We start from the raw sequence: 21,222 nt of genomic DNA, 5'->3' as shown, positions 1-21,222 counted from the left end.
AGAATAATGTTGCACATGCCTGGCATTCACAGCCTTGCAAAGCAGCAGTAGGAAAAAAATTTAAGGCAGATACAAAGCTGGGTACTAAAGCTGGTGCCTTTCAGTTACCTTTCTTCCATCACTCCTGGAAAATCCACAATCCACTGGAGCAAAACTTTGCCGCTTTCCACATGCAGCAAGAAAGGGTCACTTAAACTACTACTTTAACACTGACCTTCCATAGAAACTTGCTTTGGTTTCTCTCCCCACTCTCCTTCCCTCACACAGCTTCTTCTACAGGTCCTGCCAGGCCTACGTGAGAACATTCAACCCTGCAATTCACTCAGAAAAAAAGTCTTTATCTTTCTGACGTCCTATCCATGGCTAGGTTCTCTGGCTTTTTATGCAACTCCTAATTTGAAGGTAAGAAGCTGAATGTGTGCAAAGGATATTTAGCAAACAAATTTAAAGTCTCCGTAGCGAAATGGGCATGAAAACATATTTCCAATTTTAGCTCTCACTAGCTAGATATCATTGTCGTGAACCTAGGCCAGCACTGCAGAACCGTATTGTGGAAATACATAAAGGAGTACAAGTGAAATAAATCATACCACTGAGAGATACTGGGAAGGCAGCCAGTTTGAGGTTAGGGTTTATCATCATTCAGTTCTATGCAAGCATCACAGGTCAAAAAAAGCAAAGTGTAACATCTTAGTTGTAGTGATGCCAGCAAAGCAGTAATTTTCAAAGAAACTCAAAAGATTAACATCAAGCAGATTAATCATGGACATACTGCTTTCTCATTTTTTCCAAATTAAGAAAAAGCTTATAAACATCTGATAAGGTTAGGAGTTGCAATAAATGCTAACTGAACAAACTGAAGCCATGTCCTCTTCAGCTTTAAGATGAAAACTATTTTCCCTCAGCTTTTTCTTCCACCTATGCACACAGCTTTAAGCAGAAAGAAATCATATTCCATACACCACACATTTAGACTGGCACAACAACTGACAATATAAGAAGTCATTCATTACACCATCTTCAACATCGGAATTTTCTAAGACAATCAATTAAAAGCTTAAGTATTGCTGGATATTAATCTCCTATGCTACCATAAGTTTTGGGTTTCTTGGGAGGGGATTGTTCGTTTGGAACAGGGCTGAGCTAATGCATGCAATGAAAAAGAAACAGTGTGCCTGTTAGAAGAGACTGTACTGACCCCACACAGACTCAACTCTCATTCCCCAATTAAGTTCTTAGCAGCAGTCCATGCAGACAAATGGAGAAGTCAGCAGGTAAAGGATTTCTTACTGAGTCGAAGGATTTCTCAGCATAGTAAGCTGCAGCAGTTTCTTCATCTGTACTTACAGCTTTGAAATTCAAGAGCTGCATTTTTTTCCATTTTAATATAGGAGCAGGAAGGCCTTGCTGCTTGGAAGCACATATCTCAGTAGTGACAAAATGAATAAACAAATCTGAAAATCCTCCATCAATTCTTGTTTCCAAAGCGGGGGAAAAGTGTTATTCAGGCATTTCTGCCCAGCTAACAACCGGAACTGTCACTTAAAGCCTTTTACCTTAGGAAAAAGAATCTATTGCCAAGTCTGCTACAGCTTTTTTTTTTTAAAGGCATTGCATCATAAGAACTTGAGGTACATTTATAAATATATCCTTGGCACATTTTAATTGAAAAATATTTTAATATTATTACATAGTTCATTAAAGCTTAACTTTTACGTACAAGTATCATAGAATCATTGAATATGCTGAGTTGGAAGGGACCTGTCAGGATCATTGGGTCCAACTCATTAAAATTACAGACACACCCATTCGAGCAACAATATCAGTGATATTTATTTAAAATATTTTGCTGTGGAAATTTGTTTCATAAGAGATGGTTTTCACACAAATCAGCAAGGTTATGAAAAATAAAACAGACAAATTCTCTCAGGAGAAGTTACAAAGAAAGCTTTTGCATATCAACAAAACCTCAGTCTTTTGATTTGCAGCCTGAGTCTCAGTCCCAACCTTTTCCACCTAATGAACCCCACTATCCATCTTTAGATCTGGTTTGTTCTTGTCATTCTTCACTGAGTAGATGAAGTACGTTAAGGTGTCCTTTTCATTCACTGGAATTGTCCTAAAATGGCAGCCAATTATCTATAAAGGAAGAATGCAAGGAAATTAAATAATCACTCTTACATGCAAAAATGGAAGATTTAAATTTAAATCTACTGCATTAAAGTTTAAAAGACAGATCAAGAGACTTACAAAACAGGGAAAAATTGGTTCTCTTCAAAAGTCTTTAGTAGTCATAGAAAAGGTAAACAGGAACCATTTTACTGATGACTGTGAACTAAATGTAGCAGATTGTACCGCTAATTTCCAAAGTAAAAGGTCCAGAAATTTTTCAGGGAAAAAACCTCAAAGCTATCAAAACAGCCATGGGACTATCATTTTATCTGTTTAGTTAAAGCTTGAATATAACAGGTAATGACTACAGTATATCAACAGTGACAACAGTAATGAGCAGCTACTGCTCTCCACTCAGCTTGGGAAATGGTGTGTCTGCATCAAATCACACACAGAAAGATCAAACACAACACTAGAATATTAGAGAATTATAACTGAACATTCAGCTCTTCAAAACAGAGCTATCAATGAAATTCACCATTAAAATACAACAATCTGTAAGCAGTTCTTGAATCACTTGTCATTTCAGGAGTCTTTCCCATCATCAAAATGAACACCAGCTTTAAAAGAAAGTTGCAAAATATTGTAACTATCTGAGTCTATTCTCTGGCTTTTTGCCAGATTGACAGATTAAAATTATGAAGTGAAAAACATGGGACTGCTCATTTAAGTACCACAGGATATAAGAATAAATATTTAGCCTAACTAAAAAGTTAGCTTTCTAAACTCTACCCCCAAAAACATTCACAGAGAAGCAGTTTGACAGAGACATTTGAAGTGGACTTTCAGTAAGAGCCAGAGCAGGGTCTACAGTATGTTAGGACCAATGACAAGGAATCAAATGTACTGCATACTAGGGAAGTCCTGTGGCTATGGCTCACAAATACCAGCAGGTCAGTCAAATCAAGCATGTGGCAGAAGCTGCTTTGCCTATGCACACCATGTAGCATAGGAATAACCTAGTGCATGTATCATATTAGATGTACCTAAAGCAGGTCCTTAGAAACAGGCGTTTTGCAGAACAAAAGCTGTGTGTGCTTTTTCAAACCACAGTCCTGCTAATTCAAGAGCTAACCTATATATAAAAAAATGAAAGACTGATTTTGCATTCCTACACTTAGCAGTAGCAGGACTACTGTTTTACAGTTCAGCCTTGAGATCACCCATACCTTTAAGAGCCTTGTTAATCCACAGAGATTAAGGGAGAGATGAAAAAGTGTCTCTAAACACAGCTGAATGTATCACTGGACAAAAGTGAAAAATCAGTACCTATACCTCCCTGTTAAGATCACCAGCCCTTCCACTTATTTACATCAATGTGCTGTAATTGCACCTTTGCAGCGTAAAGCAATTCCTCTACAATTGCACTCAAAGATGCTAACATAAAGCTGTACTGACACACAGCTTCAGCACTTTTAGAAATAGTGGTATGAAAAACCCTAATCCATAAAATTCCAGTTTTTTGACAGCAGATACCAGTGGTTTTAACAGAACTAATTATCAATAGAAGAATGTTTTTACAGGTTTCTCTATTTTACATACACAGAAACCCATGGTTGCAGTAACTAGCTTTTTAAAGCAAAGTCTAAACCTTACCAGAACTTCACTGACACCTCTCAGTGAGTCTAGCTCTTTTCAGCAGGACATTTCAGGAGAAGCTGTGGTTGATGCACAGACAGAATAAATCCAGGATTCTATAATATTCAGGAGCATGAAGATAATCTCACTGTTCCAGCTCAACATTGTGTTTTAAAGCAGCACACACTCCTTTTGGAACTTAAGAGTCCCTCCTCTGGAAAGAGCTTTTACTTTTGATTTACTTGGCTCAGGAGCTGTGGCCAGTGAAGGAAGCTAGATAAGCAGCTCCCTTTTGTTCTCCTAAAATCCACATTATATAGGCACTTTATGCAAGGATCAGATTGTATAGAAAACCACATGCCATAGCAAGTTGCATTTTCTGTTATGGAAAACACTCATACATACTTCAACAAGCTGTGCTTTGTTAAGTCCTGGTCTGGTCTGTAGCTTGAAGTGTCTTTTGTACCTTCGAAGTGTGTTTACTTGTAACTGATATAAATCAACCTAGAAGAAAAGAGGGGGAAGGGGAAGAAAACAATCTAATATAACTGAAAAAGATTCAGTCATTAATAGTTCACCTCGCAAAAACATTTTGGAATCTCACAGATACGCAAGTGTAAACAGTCAGCTCAGCAGATGTCATTTTGACAAAAAACAAACTCTACCCTGCACCTTCCAGCAGAAAGGAAAATATCCCAGCTCAGTTTAAGAGCATTTTGTTGTTACCAAGCATGGCTCTACCTCCCCTTAGCTGTGGACAGTATTTAGAACTCATTATTGTACTTTAATGAGTTTTGAGGTTTTTGTTTGCTTCCCAGTTCCAGCAAGATAACAAAGTCCAGTGACAACTTTCCTATAACATCTATGAAGACACTGATGCAAAGGAGATCCTTACATTGTGATTTCAGTCATTAAATCTTACGTAGATTACATGCTAGACACAGCACATCTGCACCATGAAAGAGCACATATTAGAATAAGGACAAAGTCTAGAGCACAAGTTTTCTTTTCTTATCTCAAGCCAAGAAAAGAAAACAACTGCTCTTGCTCTCCAAACGTAACCCTGATACACAAGCAAAATGCAGGAGTTATGTGCATGGGCATAAATGTCCAAAAGCCTTTCTCAGTGTGAGTCAACAGTTGAGAGAATTACACAAGGTCCTCTAAGGGATACAAATACAGAGCCTTAATCCAGTACTCAGTCAGTTTTGAATCCCATGTACTCTGATCAGTCACTTCTCCCAGCAACAGCTTACCCTCCCATCTTCCCTGACAACCTAAGAGAGCTTAATCAGATAACTGAGTGGGAGCACAAGCTCAGAAAGAAAGCTGAATGAGAAATTCTACTGGGTCAGTTGCAATAGTATTCTCCAAACTCACCACATTAAAGATTGGCATTCACGTTTACTTTAAATTCATTTAACAGCCTCACTGCAGAACACTTTAGAACAGCAGTGCTACTGCATGCTTGGCAACCTGGCCAGACTTGAGGTGACACCACCTCACATGATAAAGGATGGTATCATATCCTCTGGAGTTTCTAAAGTTTACATGGCATTAAATTCCACTTCCCGAGTCACAGTGGGGAACCCACCCTGGGAGCATCATGCCAAGGAGTAGCAGCAACTTTTCACCAAGCCCCAGAAGCTACCCTCATCACAGGAGTTTCTTCCCCTCCCGTAGGAATCACTTCCAACCAATAAAGATGGTCATGACTGAGAAAGGGGAGAGCCTTAGAAATCTTGAGAAGAATGATACTTTTTTCCTTAGCAAACTGGATAATAATTGAAATTAAGGTGGTCAAGGGCAAACAGGTATCTAAGGCACATGGTAATTACAACAAATGAACATGCTGCCCATGTCCAAACAGCCAGCTGACACTCCTCAAAAACAGTTCCCAGCTTTCCTTTCTGTAATAATACTGTTAAGAAAAAAAGATTTTTTTCCTGTTCTGGAGATATCAATCAGTTGTGACATGTTTTATGATCCTGGCATAAGAAAAGAAAACAGGCTTGCAGGAGAGCTACAATCACACAGTGTCAGAGAGCCACCTGAAATCACACACAGAGCTGGCTTTAGACAGAACTTTCTGAGAAACAATCCCAGATATTTAACACACAGACAACAGCACCCAGCATCAAACTTCTCTCAATCTTTTAAAATCCTCTTAGCTAGAGCTTTCGGACTGGAGCCTCACGCCTTTAGGCACAGATTCCTGTACAAAGTTTCCTCACTTGCTTTGCTGTTATCTGCAGATGCTGATCATAAGAATGCCATTAAATTAACACTTAAACATTAACATTAAATTTCTGAGGAATGTTTTAACAATCCCGCTCAGAAGGCTTGACAACCTCTGCTACGAATTAACACAGTGAACAGCACCTGCTAAGCAACACTGCAGCAGAAATAACCCAGAGTACACGTGAGAAAAAGGGAGCCCTAGGTTCAAGACTGTCCCATTACACCATGAAAAAAGTTAAAAGCTTTAGTTCCCTTATTTTAATGGATGGGATTTCACTGGTGTGCAGTGGAGAAAACAGGTTGAAAAGACACCATCTCTCTCTACTCCACTCCTTCGCATCATAGCTCCCCAAATGACTCTTCCCCCCAGAGCAGGGCAGAAACAAAGCTATCATAATGAAACTTTCAGTGTTTAACATGACTAAGGCAATGGAGTAATTGCCAAGAGCCATCAGCAGTGCATTTAGCACAAAAGAAAGGTTTGGGGGCACAGGACAGAAAAGCATTTGTATGCCAAGCCCTGTGTGCAATTCCCTTCAGGTTGTGAACTCCTGCAAAAGATAAGAGTTCAATGGTATGTGCCAAAGCACTGAGGAGGAAAGAGCTGAAAACAGCAGATTTACAAGAGAACCGTCAGACACTTAAAAATAGAGGCTCTTGCTCGTTCTACTCTGCACCATTTAATCAGAAAACATGCCACAAAATTCAGTTAAATTCTGTTATATTAAGAACAGGGAGAATAAAGAATCTTCCCTTTCCTATGTATAAGGAAAGGTGTAAAAGTGCGAGAGTGGTATTGGTGCAGACTCTGCGTCATTAAGAACAAGCTTAACACAACAACTCGAAAAAAAAATCACAACCACTTAGCTACCTCTGGAGTGTCGATGTCTTGCACTGGTGAGTCACCATCATCATCACTGCCTTTCCTCTTTCTTCTATTTCTCACACTCTGAATTAAATTTTTGTGGAAGTCACAAATGTACAGATGTCTCGCCTAGAAGAATAAAACGGCGTCTTTCAATCAGATCCATGTGGCGTATCGCCCACACTTAAATGCACGTAGACAGACAACCCTTCAGTAATCAGCCACACGAACTGACTTGAGGAAGCTTTTCTACTGGCTTCTTCTAAATGGAGAGTGTGCTGCGCTGCAGCTCGCTGCCACGGGCTGGGCCCCGAGCTGGCTGGAACGCTGCAATAGGCCGATGCAGCAGTGCCAGGCTGCGGAGCCACGCGAGCACAGCCCGCCCTCCCTCCCTCCCTCCGGCCGCGCATCGCACCGCACCGCGGGGGCCGGGCAGCACGCAAACAAAAAACAAGCCTTCGCTTGTTCTCTGCAGGGCAAAGAGACGGCTCTCATTTCCCCGGCTATATCCTCCCCTCCTTGTTTTACTTCCGCTACCCGGCGTGGTCACGCAACACACTTATTTCTACTTTCTTTCTTTTTCACAAGTTTCCCTTTCGTAGGGATCTGCACGCTTTGGGAGATTTCGGCGCGGAGCAGCCCTGAACGCCCAATTCCGCGTGCTTTAAGGGCGATGAGAGCACGGGGCAGCGTTAGGGGCAGCCCTGCAGAGCGGGCCGGGGTCCCTCGGGGCGCACGCAGCCCCGGCCCGGGGCGCTCCCGCCGGCAGCCGCACGCTGCAAACCCACCTTGCCCTGCCGCGGCACTCAGCGAGGGCGGGCGCTCTCCCAGCTCCCGGGCATCCCGCCCCGCTGGAAGGCGTCCGCCCGGCGCTGGGGGTCCGCCCGCCCTGCCCAGCCGTGCCGAGCCGCGTTGCGCGGGGCCCGATGGCTGCCGAGCGGAAGATAGAGCGGCACGGGAGACGTGCGGCGCTGCAACACGAGGCGGGGCGGCGAGCGCGGCCCTCGCCAGCAACACAGACAAACTAGCGCGCCGGGAGCCATGCAGGCTCCGCTCCGCTGCGGCTACGAGGGGACACAAGCAGCCGATGCCGCGTCTCTTGGGGCCAGAGGGGACCCCCAGAGCAAGCAGGAGAGGCAGGCGCTGCCCGCAGCCCGGAGGGAGAGGACTTTCAGGCACTGCTCCCGCCGCGCCAGCCAAACTCGGCCGTGCTACGGCAAAGAGATGAGAAGGGGGAACGAACACTTCCCCGCCGCAAAACACCCCTTCTCCCCCATGAAACTTGATTAAAAGTCCCCAAACGAACTAAGCCCCAGATGCAGCGACCCACTGGCCGCTTTTGTCCGGCCGCCCCGCCGGCTGCCCTGGCGCGTCCTCCCCTCGCGGACTTACGCTCTTGTCCACCTCGATCTTCACCTTCTTCTGCGAAATGCTCTTCTGGACGCGCTTGCTGAAGCTGGCGTTGCCGGCGGCGCGGCCGCACCGCTCGCCCTCCTCCCGCAGGCAGCACAGGTGCCCGGCCCCGGGGCCGCCCGCGCACCCGCTGCCCGCCGAGCCCGCGGCGGCGGCCGGACCCAGCCCCAGCGGCGCTGGCGGCGGCGGCACCTCCACGGCGGAGCCCGCATTGCCCACCACGGCGGCGGCGGCGGGGTCTGCCCCGCGCTGGGTCACCTCCTCGGGGGCGAAGCCGTTCATACCCGGCGCCACCGCCGCGGCCGGCGGGATCCCGCCCCGCACCAAACTTCCCCGGCGAGGCGCCGCGGCCCGGCGGGGCGCTCCCCCGCTCCCTGCCCGCCTCCCTTCAGCGGACGCTTCGGGGTCGCAAGTCCGCCTTCGGGGGCGGTCAGCCCACGCGCTGCGGAAAGGACTCTCCCCTCCGGCGGCCGCTGGCCGAGCCCCGCGACTACCGGAGCGGCGGCAGCAGAGCCCCACGGGCCGCCCCACTTCCTCCTTCCCCCCCTGTCATGTGGAGACTCTTCAGCTGTTTCCTATGTAACAACAGCAACCTGCCGCCCCGCCCCGCCCCGCCCCGCCCCGCCGCCGCGCATGCCGGCTGCCGCGCGCGGCCCCACGGGAAGCGCAGTCCCTGCGCCGCCGCTTGCCCCGGCACGGCCGCATCTCCGGCGGTGGGAGCGCGGCCGAGGCAGCGGCGCGGTGCGCTGCGGCAGCCGCTTCTTTTTCCGCCCCGGGCTCCGCTCCCTTTCCCTCCCGTCTGGAAGCCGGGCCCCGCTGCGTGGGAGCGGCGGCGGCAGCTCAGCCCACCTTTAAAAAACCCCGTGCGTCAGCCCCGGTTTCCCCCCCCCTTCCCGCGCCTCCCCGGCGACGCGGCCGTGGGGTGTGAAGGGGCGGCCCCGGAGGGTGTCGCGGCTGGGAGCTGCCGCTGGCACGGCCGAGCGCGTACCCGCGCTCCAAGCGATGCGGGGCCGGGCGCCTCCGCCGCCTCCTCCCGGCCCTCGGCGGCGCCTCGCCGTGCCGCAGCAGCTCCCCCTGTTCACTTGTTCTCTCTCTAGTGTTTTCGCCGAAGCCGGCACTGCTCGGGCTGCTCGTTCCGGATCTTCTGTCTCCTGCCTTCCGTCTTGGCTTCTTCCCTTGCTGCCTGCTTTCTTATCCGCTGACTGTCGGCCATGGCTGGGCAGCGGCTGCCGGAGAGGGCGGGCAGGCTCTGTCCGAGCGCTGCGCTCCTGCCCCTCCGCTGCGGGAGGAGCTCCCCGGCAGCCGCAGCGCAGCCACCGGCCGTGTCTCCCGGCAGAAAGCAAACGAAGCTCCGTCCTTTGTTGGAGCCGGTTTTACAACACACGTAGTCAGGGCTCCGTCCTGCGTTTCTGTGGCAAAGCCCTCTGAAAACAAAGGCGACTTACAGTGCGAGTTTCCAGTTTTGTCATTTCAAAGGACTTTTTGGTAGTAAAGGTGACTGTAACGACAGAAAAGACTGAGAATGCAGAATTATTTTCGCTAACGATGAACCAAGACCTTGCTGTGCACACGACTAGCTAAAATAGACACAGTGAAAATACTTGACAAAAGCAGGTATTTTTAGTTTTGAGGCTTTACAAAGCTACATAAGAGATGCGTTGGCATTAAATCGTTTAACAATTCAGCTGTTGACAGCAGAGTGGCAAAAGCAGCAAGCTCTGATCTGCTGTCCTTTCAAGCACATTCAAAAGACGCGCAAGGAAGGGAGAGGTTTTGCTTTCCCTTTGAACTACCGCAAATACTCCTTTAAATCTCAGACGCGGCATCTGAGCTGAGCGTACTCAAAGCGCAATGATTTAATCGCTGAAATATTTGACCGTATCGCTTGCTGTGCGTTTCCAGCTTGAAGAAGGAGAGGAGTAGCAGGGAGGCCGGTGAATAATTCAAGGAGACATAGATCCTGCGTAAGCCAAAGTTCTGCGTGAACCGGGAACGCGATTATAGAGCAGTTTCAGTTTGTGCTGCAGATGGCTCCTTAATCTTATTGCGTAACCTGGTATTAGAGAATGAGGGTAGGTCCCACTGCCGCAGCTGAATGAAGGATACAGTAACTGAAGCTAAACTCAGCATAAAGTCACAGCAGTTATCCACAAGGCACGTTTTAGTGGTTAGAGTGGGGAATAGGAGGAGAGTTGGAAAAAATAGTGAACTCTGCTTTGTTATCAGCCAAACTGAAGACTGTGTAATGCCTGGGTTTAATTCCACACTCTGCTGCTGTGCAATCTCAGGCAGCAAAGGTTTAACTCACTTTTTGACTTCCTTGTGATTTCAAACTTTCGAAAAATGTAAAAATGTTAAGATAAAAAGGAACAAAAAAACCCCAATAACAATCATAGCAGACCTTAAAATTTGAGAATATAGGAAGCATAGGCTGGGAAAAGTGGGACAAGGGTGAGTTCCAGGAATTCTTCAGTGGAAATCTGGGTCATGAATAGCAATTTCTAGACTCTCAGACTATGTCTTTTGAGGTCCCTTTGTTTTGGTGGTTTTTTCTTTTTTTTTTTTTCAGATGGATTTGACCTTACTGTGAGCATAAAATATATCAATCTGGGTCTGGGTGCTGTGGTTTGGTTTGATGGAAAGATCAGTTGTGCATTTTAAATGTTTCTGGTCCTCTTTATGCAGTTTGGGAGCAGTTAAAAGCCTGATTATGTTACCCAGCCAAGCTTGCCAAGATGCTAATTTATAAGTGTAATTTCAAGTAAAGTGGTATCATAGTTTCATGATTAGATCACGATAAGAGAGTCGTGGGACTTAGCAAGATGGTTCTGCTTCTGCTGTAAGCTGCTCATTTTCACACCTGTGCCCTGTGCTTCTTTGTGCCCATAAAAACATTTCTGTGGCTGCACAGCAAACCATATTGGGTTACAACTAGACTAGCAACAAGAAAAATCATTTAAATTTAATCCTGATCTGCTTTACTGCTCAGTTGCATGATGCCCCAGCACACAGGATGGTCCAGTAGCAGGACAGGACTGTGTGACTGGTGCAGGGGGATGACCACCTCATTTGGTATGAATGCCTGCTTACCGTAACAAAGAAATCATGACACTTTTAATCTTGCAGCATATGTGGGATGAAAAATACAAAGAGCTGCAGCTAGATTGGCTTATCAGACAGTATGAAGCTTGCTTACTACAAAATGGATTAGCTAACTTTCATGAAGCTGGGGCCTCATGAAATAAAAAGAAAAATCATTGTGGAATATGTTGTCTAAAATTACTATTTTATAACATAAATTCTAGTAGTGGCTAGCATAAGTATTCAGCTATAAGTAAAGCATGTATGGGGAGATATTTTAAATAAGCATAAAAACATGCAGCACTGCAACCATATCCTGATTAAACTACAAAAATTAAATCAGTTCAAAAGAAAGAGCAGCTCCAAACTAACTACCCTGTACATGACATGTCACTAGTACTCACAGTGGAGCTGAGTAGTACAGAAGGCAGCAGTAATCTATATCCCTTGTGGGTGCCAAGAACACAGCGTGGATGACTTGTAAGTGGCATGCAGAAAGAGCAGGAACTACAGCATCCCGAAAAGTCTGTCTGAATTCACAGCTCCCAGGCTCTGAAGTCAGCAGGACCCAGCGGCCCCTCCTGGCACTGAGGCAGGCCAGGCACAGGTGGGAGCCCAGCAGCTTGTGCTTCTCTGAGATGCCATATGGCCCAGCTCCTGTTAGCTTTTGATTGATGTGTTTTGTAATTTGAGAGAGAAGAATGATAATCAGATGCATCACCTTGGGTATATTGCAAGCACATTGCAAACATATTCCTAGTAATCAATCCTGGAAGAGCAATGTGGCTTGCAACTTTGTATGCATTTCTACCTGATAAAGTTCAACTGGGAAGGACTACTCTTCCCTAGCAGCGCCATTCACTTGAAATCCAAGTGTACATTAGTGCACTTGTGTGCAGCACCTGAAATCATCCTGTTAACAAAAGAAATAATAAGGTAAACTATTGGTATACGTTTTTCACAGCAAATACACATTTTCTTTGTTATGTATTGTAACTATTTCAGTGAAAACAGATTCCTTCAAAACACTTGAAAAAGTCTGCAAATTCCACCACACACCTTGGTGGTTTTAATAAAAAAAACAACCTACTTGATGGGCATTCATGGGCTGTGATAAAGAACAGTGACCAAATCTCTCCTTTCTTACCAGAAACAAGTGCTATTCTTTTTATTTTTCCTTTTCTTTCGTTCTGATTTTTTTACTATCTCGTTTTCCTTTCCCACTCCTGCACCACCTAACCTGCTACTGCCTATTGCTCTGCTTCGAATTTATTGTCCAAATTTGTTAAAGTATAGAGCCCAAAGCATAGGAATATTGGAACTTGCCTACAGACTATTTTTTTTTTTTTTTACTTCTTTACATGTTTTAGGCTAGGATGGTTAAAATATAACTTCAGATAATTAATTGTGTAACAAAACCTAATCTGTATTAGTACACATTGAGCTTATAGTATATGATTCAAGAAATGCAGTAATAGAAAAGAAAATCAGAACTTTAACCAACATTATTTCCAGGTCTGTATCCAGCTGATGCCAGTCTTTCTTTTTTAAGCATTCGGCCCTGTAGAATGGAAACTCAAGATGTATGAATGAGTTTATATAACACAGGCTTTTATTAAATGATTTAAAGCAGTAAAGAAGGTCAAAAACTACACATTGTATTTTAAGAATACTTTAGGTGTTACAGGACTAAAACTGATAAACCCATGTATTGTAAAAGCTTTAAAGGTTTGTAATGCAGTCCCCTCAATGATTTGTGCCAATTCACTTTCACAACAAGCCATTAGTTACAGGAGCATCAAAGGATCTTCTGGTAGAAGGCTTCGTTCTTATGTGCAAAAACACAGAAACTGTTATGTTCTTTATTAAATGTACTTGATGAATTGTTTGTTGGTGGACTTAAAAAAATGAAGGATGAGTTAGGAGAGAGAACTCAAACACAACAACCACACAGAAGAAGGGAAGCCAACCCTCCAGCATTGCGCTGAGGTACCCCGAAATTTCAACACCCCTCCTCCTCCTCAGCTCCCACTCAAGCAAAATGCACCTCCATCTGCTTGCTTCACAGTCACTGATCACTTGTTCATCCAGGTTGCTTTGATTAACATCCTGTTTCACGTTGTATGAGATCACACACTTAGAGACCTCACTAAATCATCATTCATGCTCTTCTGAAATGTAATGCAGCTATATGGAATGTATTGTGGAAAAGTATCACCCCAGAGGTTTTGTGTAATGCAATAAAAATTTAAGCACTAGTAATAGAGCAATGTAGTATATTGCTTAAGAATTATTTTTCAATCCCTTGAAATTGAATAAAAAATTTGCTCAGATTTTTTTCCCTGTAAGATAAACTGTCACATCTTTTCAGTAAATTTTGCTGGTCTCTAGTGCACGCTTGAGACCACAAAAAGCACTGTATACTCTGTGCTACAGTCTTGCATTTTGCAAGCCCCTGTTTTCTTATTAGAGAAATTCAGATTTGACAATGGCTTTAACCACTTCCTTCTTGCTTTGTATAACACATACTACACCATCTTCATGGTTTTGTCAGGGGATCCCGGAAACTACAGGGCTCTGTTACACCATCATGTCCTCTTCCGATACAGATTTGTTTTACAGAAAAGAAAATAGGAAAGTTCTGTAGCCCTGAAGCCTGTTTGAGTACCTTTGTCTTTGCAGGACAGCTATAACCATCTGTAGGTCTGACTTAGCTCTTGTTGAAGTCAACAGCAGGTTTTAAGTGCCCCTTGCGAGGGGGTGAACACTTCCTCCACCAAACCATCAGCTGGATACTTGGATTTCCTCAGTAAAAACAAAATAGTTTGATACTAATGCAGACATTTTATAAAAATAAAATTAATAAAATTATGTGGTTTTGGGGGTTAAATGCTTTCCTGACCTCCTGCGTAGCTCCTTCTGGGTAAAAGATATAGATAGCCTTATACTCCAACAAACTCAAGGATAACAATAGTTTTGAACTGCAGTTGTTTTTTGATGATATTACTTGACAATAAACCCTTAACTGAGAACTATTATGGGAAGAGGATCAGCTAAAATGTTTGGCAAAATTTGTCACAAAAAATGGCCACCAGGCAGAATGTACTACATTCTTGTTTGGATAGTACCTATTTCTATTATTCACATTCAATACACAGCAGCTGATCAAAAGCTTTGCTTCTTTTTAAGATATTGCTGTTCATCTTTAATGGTCTCAAACCTCAACTTCTTTAGCTGAAAGATATTAGAATTGCAGCTTTCATGCTGATAAAGCTTCTAGCCTTTACAATTGTAAAGATGTGTCTGAATCTGCTGAAGGACATACCCTAAACCATAGAACACAGAAAGAGACCCTCACCCTCCAGTTTCAATATTAAAAGTTTTAAATAAATGTGGGTTTAGAAGTTGGTGTTTTGGTTTTTTCTTTATCCAAGTGTTTGGTTGTTCATATTTATTAACTTTATAAACACTACAAATGAGACCCAACTTTGTTATTACAGCTATTCACAGGCACTAAAAAAAACCTTACCTCTCTCCAGAAGTGACTGCTGACATCATCCTGTACATTATGTCAGACTCAGGAAAATAGTAATACAGATATTTTACCTCTTTCACGTCTTTGGTGTGTGATTATCTGTGTTTCTAATTATACAAAGAAAATCTGTTAAAAAATGAATCATATCATTAACCAAGTAAACTTTTAACTACTAGAAAATGAGAATGAGTTCTCTTCTTTTAGTATTTGTACATATTACAATAACTTAGCATCATATAAATGCTAATTATTAGTATAAAGTGTAGCAACATAAAAATCGCACAATATGATCAAGCCTATGAACTGGAGTGTATTCACCAAGGTGGTTTCTCTCTTAAAGGCTTGCATTGAAGTTGAGAGTTTACACATATGGATGCTTTTGATTTTCAACTTTTAAAAAACTGCAAAAGACATGTTTTGGGCTGCAATTTAGTTTCTCAGTAGCTTTGAATAACCTAAACCTATCCTTGACAGGGAGCAACTTAAAATTTCTGTATTTCTTCAAATTAAGAACTGTGCCACTCCCCAATTTTTAATTTGCAGTAGGCACTTATCCCTGCCAGTACGTAGGGAGAGCTTCTACTTAACTTCACACACAGTCACACTAAATGATGAGGATCAACCATTGGCCCCCAGGTTTATTATCAAACTTCAAGATTTTTTTTTCCACAAGAGCTGGAGCTCTGGAACAGAAGCCTTAGCTTTTGATTGGTATTATAGACAGACATTTTCTACAATCTCTCCTGTTACTGTGAAATACTTTAGCAGTATAGAGTAGGTTATGCAATGGGGTGCTGTAAAGAAACTATACATTTATATCAGCAGTTGCTGGAAAATCCCACAGGATCCGTGACTAAAAATGAGACTGATGATTCAATCAACCATTTCAAAACTTCATGAGCATTTTCCTTCTAGTCTCAGATCACCAATGTATCCTGTGGTCATTTCTATGACACATATCACAGCACTAGTTGCCAGAAGTAACAGAATAAATTATTCTCCCAACAATGTCTACATGAATAACAGCACAGGATGCACACCATGCGACCAAAACTTGAGATCCATTTAAGTTTAATGAGACCCATTGAAATTAATTTAAGCTTTTCCACTACCTGGATTCAAGACAAAGGCCAGTGTGTTGATGAATATCTCAGTGCTTACAAGAGACCTGGTTGTTACCAGCCAAACCTGCTTATCTCTGCTGGCTCCTGCCTGCAGCCCATGACACATAGCCTTGTCTACTCCTACTGTTATTTCTCTTTCCTGGGACACTTAAGGAAACAGCTTCTGCTGTCAGGTTCAGCCTGGTTTTAAGTTTCTAGCCCTCATGACCACAGAAGGAAACAGTCCCTCAGACTGGACAAAGGTACAAACAGAACATTCTGGTTTGTTCTGTAGAAATGTATCAATATTTCTAAGTCACCGTGGGTTGACAGGTACTTCATTCTGGCAGCAGCAAGCACCAGCAGCTAGTGTCACACGTGACTATTCAGAAGCTAGACCGTGACTACAGCCTCTTTGGATCTGCTTGCTGGATATCACACCTCCAGGGCCAGACACAGACCAACCCTTTGTCTTAGTGCTTAGAAGGAGAAAAAAATATCCTCGAACTATGTTCTCCAATTCACAAATGACAGAACAATTTTATTGGCAATTAAATTTCATTTCCTAAGAGTAAGTTGCATCTATTTTTCAGACAAAGTACCAATGTTTACCAATGCTGGAAGAGTTTGGGGGTGGGGAGAGAAGAACAGAAACATTTTTTAATCCATTTAAACTGTATTCTTACTGTAAATTAGGCTATCCACATTTTAGAGCCCATCTGAGCTGCCTGTGAAACTACCCAATAGATAAAGACAAGTTGCTGCTTTCTTCCCATACCTGTAAAAAGAGATTAGTAGTATAGCAAAACATAAAGAACATTTTAAAATATCTTAAGGGGAAAATGTTGTGTAAGTATTACTTTGAATGTAAATAAGAAAGTGAATGAGAGGTGAACAGAAAAGCAAAAAGGTTTTAAAAAAGTTAAAAGCTTGTAAACCCAATACAAAAAAAAGTTACTGTCGAATTAAGACTGAAAAAGTTCAGGTAACAATTATTGTGATTAGGAATTCCTGTTTTGGAATTGTTCCTAATATTGTCTGCATGAGTACCAGAAGAGATTTGTTGTATTTATTTCTTCTCATATGACCACTGCAGTTTCTTTCAGCCTTTGCTCTGCAGCTGTCCCAGATAGTGTCTCATGCAAGCTGCCTTTGTTTTAGCTATTGGGTACACAGCACAAAGTCAAAATAAACTCCTGAGCTTTCAGCCTAACCCAGCCTGGTGTAACTAACACAGCCACATTTGCCTATGAGCTGCTTAACTGGTTATGCAGGCTTTACAATAGCCCACATAATAAAACTCTGATGTTTAAAGGGTAAATACATTTCATTTTTACAACACACATATTATTTACATGTTATACAACACCAGAAAACCCGAGGAACATTCTAATATATTATCTTAAATGCATTTCTTTTGGATATTGACAGAAATACCAGTTTTGTAAACTTTTGGGCAGCAGTAGTAGTATATGTTTTTATCAATGCATGACAAAAATAACTGCTAATACCTGGAACACTACAACAAAATAAGTTTTATGTTGAATTTAGGTAAGCAGTAGGTTATGCAGTTTTGATTTTTGCTTTTCATCCTAAAGCTCCTACCATACATCTAGTGAGAGATGCTTACATAAAATAGGCCAAAAACATTGTTGCTGTCTGTAGGCTTTGTAATTCACATTAAAAGGGTTTTCAAAGCAGTGACCTACTTAAATGCTTTTTGTGTCTTGAATTTTAATCTTTTTTTCTGTAACAGAAAAGCTGCTGATTAAAGCTAAATTTGCTTTCTTTCAACATCTTCCATTGCTATTAGTGAACTTAGGTTAGATTAAAACTGAGAGCAGTTGTAACTCACTTTCATTATTCATCCACTGGCTTTTCAGGTCCAGAAGAAGAAATTACCTATCAATCAAGAGTGATAACTTTTGAAAGCAGAATTTTACTGCCATTAGTCTACAAGAAGGCATATTCCATTCAGGAATTTGGCTAGTAGGAGATTTTCTGGGAAGTGACAGTAGAGCTTCTTTATTCAACTGACCAAATTAAAACTGACAGCATCACTACATAAATATACTAGAAGGAAAGTTTGGTCAGAGTTAAGGTCATGCAAATGTAGTTTGCAATCTCAATCAGCTGAACATTATCTGTTGTAATGGATCTGCTGATGATTTAATTCAAATAAAAGGCCTTTGTTACTTTCTTCCCTTGTTTTGTCCACATTGACACCACTCTCCTACAGAAGCTGCCTACAGAAGCCAAGAGATACACTATGATAGAAAGCAGTGTCACTCCCATCACACATTTTTGTTTTCTGTGACATACTTTTCTTTATATCCATCTCTTGGCTCTGTAACCTGGTCTCACCCCTCTGGTCTTTTCTCCACCTTCTATCCAGCATTTCTAGCCTCATGGCTTATCTCTCCTGACTTGCAGTTTACTGAAGATTAAATAGCACCCCAAATTGTGGAGCAGATGAGAAACTCAGAAGGGCTCAAAGCCAGGGAGCTATAAAATTAAACAGTCATTTCATGAGCAGAATTATTCACGCAGAAGCAAACTCCAAGTCCCGGAGCTTATGCTTCTTCCCCACAACTGTCATGCACATGTGGTTAATAAATTAACCATGCAGACCAACCAAAGTCAATACTGCATAGATCACGGCTTTAGAACAGTAACAGTGACTGAATCTCTGGAGACAGAAATTGTGGTTTTGTCTGAAAAGGAACAGTGTGGCACAATGAAAAACAGTGATGGCTTATTGTGGAACCAGAGAAGCACTTTTCCAGGCACAAGGGTGCTGGGAGGAAGGCACGGCTTTGGGAATGACAAATTTCTAATATCAGCATTCTTGTGTGGGGTTTTCAGCATTGGCACTGCTGTGGGAAGCTTCCAGTATCATGTTCAAGCATGGAAAATTCTCAATACTGCCTTCCTTGTTGGAGGACAGACAGATGTTAAGGAGTACAACTGTATTGTTTCTCATGTGCCCTGTGTTGAATGAGATAGCATGACAACACTTAGTGGATCTGTTTAAGTGTACAAAAGCTTTCTTTTCCAGGTAAGAAAATTTAAAGAACCTAGTTTCTTTCTTAAAACATTTGATTAAATAATTTGAAAGGCAGATCTCTTTTTCCCCCCCATAACAGTAATTACACTTTCTCACCACACCTGCTTTTCCACAATCATTTTCTTCATATTTTTAGGGCAGATATAAAAACAGATGCAACAGCAGAAGCCTTACATCGCAAAATTTCCAAAGACAGTTCCAAAGTAAATTTTTTCCATTAACTTGCTGTATTAATGTTAAAAGAGTGAGAACGTTAATAAAACTTACCTAAAGCTTTCCACCCCCCCTTCCAATAACTGTCAGCGAGTGTCTTGGTCAGTCTGAAAGGCAAGGAATGGTTTTACACCACAGATACCAATGGTTGTATTATGATTCACTCAGCACACAACAGTATTGTAAAATTCTACCATCTTTTACAAAACTGCTTTATTAACTAGAAAACAATACGTAAGAAGCTGTCATACAGAGGTGGTTTACCACAAAGTAAATGAGTGACCCATCTGGCAACTTAACTCATCAAACAAAATAGTTCTTTCGATGTAAAATATAATGGAAAGGCATTTTTAAAGCCACATGACAAAAGAAAACAACTCTTTGCAAAGTAAACAGACCTACATAGAACTCAGAACCATAGAACTGAGAACACTATTTTGCTATTGAGAAGTAATGGAATGGTTTGCAGTAACAACAAGCCAAAACTGGAATATGAAACATCCCCCACGTAAATGTTTATTTTAGAAGGTAAGGAAGGCTAAGTTTTATTTGTATGTTAAACACTATCAAAAGTAATAGCCACGTAAGTGAACTGATACAAAGTTTTCGATAACTGGCTTGTGAAGGCTTTCACATGTGCAGAGGGAATGCATATCTGTGGGTTGCTCTGTCAATTTACATCCCAATTACCCTCTTCCATAGTGGATTTTGCCGTTTAGGGCTGCAGTTGTTTCATGTGAACATGTCCTGGTCAGAAGGGAAAGAAAAAAGGCTTGAAGAACTGTACCTGATAAGTTCTTCTTCCATTGAGCTACTTTGGGTGGGAGAGACTGGAGATCAAGACATTGACCACTCTCACACCTGCAACTACTCAATACTCTCAGATAGCTAGCTTAGGGATTTGCACTGCTGTCTAAAGTTTGATTTGATTTTTCTTACCATTGAGGAAGGTTAACATGATTAAAGCTCTACTGAAGGCATTACATCTTCAGCAAACGAAGCTATAACCTGCTTTTCACCAAGGCCATAAACTACACCTGAAAAAATAAGAGTGTTAAAAACCTCTTGAACTACTAAGAATATTTATCCTAAGTAGAGAACAGGATGAATAATTCGAGAGAAGAAAACCAACGTCAGCACAACCTGTATAATGCAGTCTGTGGTTACATCGAAGTAAAATAAGTGAAAAAATAAGAAAACTTCCGTTTTCTCCCCAAAGGGCCAGATTCGCTGCTAGCGGTGCACCTGAAAGTATTAATGCAGACCGCAGGCGTGGTTTGCATTAAAGCCTCAGCTCGACCGAGACTGGGTCCCAGGCTTTCCCCTGCTGCGGCTTGCATTTCACAGAGCACCAGGCTCGGAGAGCTCACACCTTCCCTGCTCAGCGCCGGTGCCTCTGCTCCGGCGTCACTGCGGGAAGCCACCCCTCATCATGAGCAGCCCCGGGCTCTGCCGAGACCCTCCCGCCCGGACAGGGAAGCAGTCGCTCTGTCTGCCCAGGGATCACTACAAGCTGGGCACCGCCAGCCCTCCTTCCCCCAGCACAGCCCCTACCCCGCGGCGGCGCGGCTCGGCTCAGGGGCCCGGGAATCAGTCTCGCTGGGGCGCCGAAACTCAACCCTCGGCCCGGCTTTACAGCCAGGGGCTGCTGCCAGGCAGGCGGCGCTGCTCGCCCCGGCCGACCCCCGAGCTGGGGCAGGCAGAGCTGAGAGACCCGCCGCGCTCCCAGCGCGCACCGCCCAGCGCGCCGCCGACCCCGCTCCCTTTGTATTTTTAAACTACGCTGCAGCACCCGCGCTCCGCCCAATCAGAGCGCCCGCAGCCCCCGCCAGCCAATGGCGGCGGCCCCCGCGGTTTTTTAAACCGTCCCTCTCCCCCAATCACCGCCCAGCGCGTTCCGCCAAGCCCCGCCCCCCCGCTCTCCTCACCCCAACCGGTTCCAACGGGTATGAGC

General features: G+C 43.4%; 1 protein-coding gene across 1 annotated transcript; it reads right to left on the bottom strand.

Annotated features, from left to right (window-relative positions):
* Positions 1-1,808: 1,808 nt before the first annotated feature.
* On the bottom strand, positions 1,809-8,551 carry SAP30 (Sin3A associated protein 30). Its single transcript, XM_085058684.1, has 4 exons — positions 8,249-8,551; positions 6,863-6,985; positions 4,156-4,254; positions 1,809-2,139 (listed from the first exon to the last, which is right to left on the bottom strand). The coding sequence occupies exons 1-4, from the start codon at positions 8,549-8,551 to the stop codon at positions 2,017-2,019; spliced, it is 648 nt and encodes a 215-aa protein (XP_084914810.1). The 3' UTR covers positions 1,809-2,016.
* Positions 8,552-21,222: the final 12,671 nt, after the last annotated feature.

This window comes from Lichenostomus cassidix, chromosome 4, assembly GCF_008360975.1.
Source record: "Lichenostomus cassidix isolate B80296 chromosome 4, HeHo_3.0, whole genome shotgun sequence".
NCBI classification, from domain to species: Eukaryota; Metazoa; Chordata; class Aves; order Passeriformes; family Meliphagidae; genus Lichenostomus; species Lichenostomus cassidix.
The sequence above is the reverse complement of the archived record's forward strand: the minus strand, read 5'-3'. Positions and strand labels throughout refer to the sequence as shown.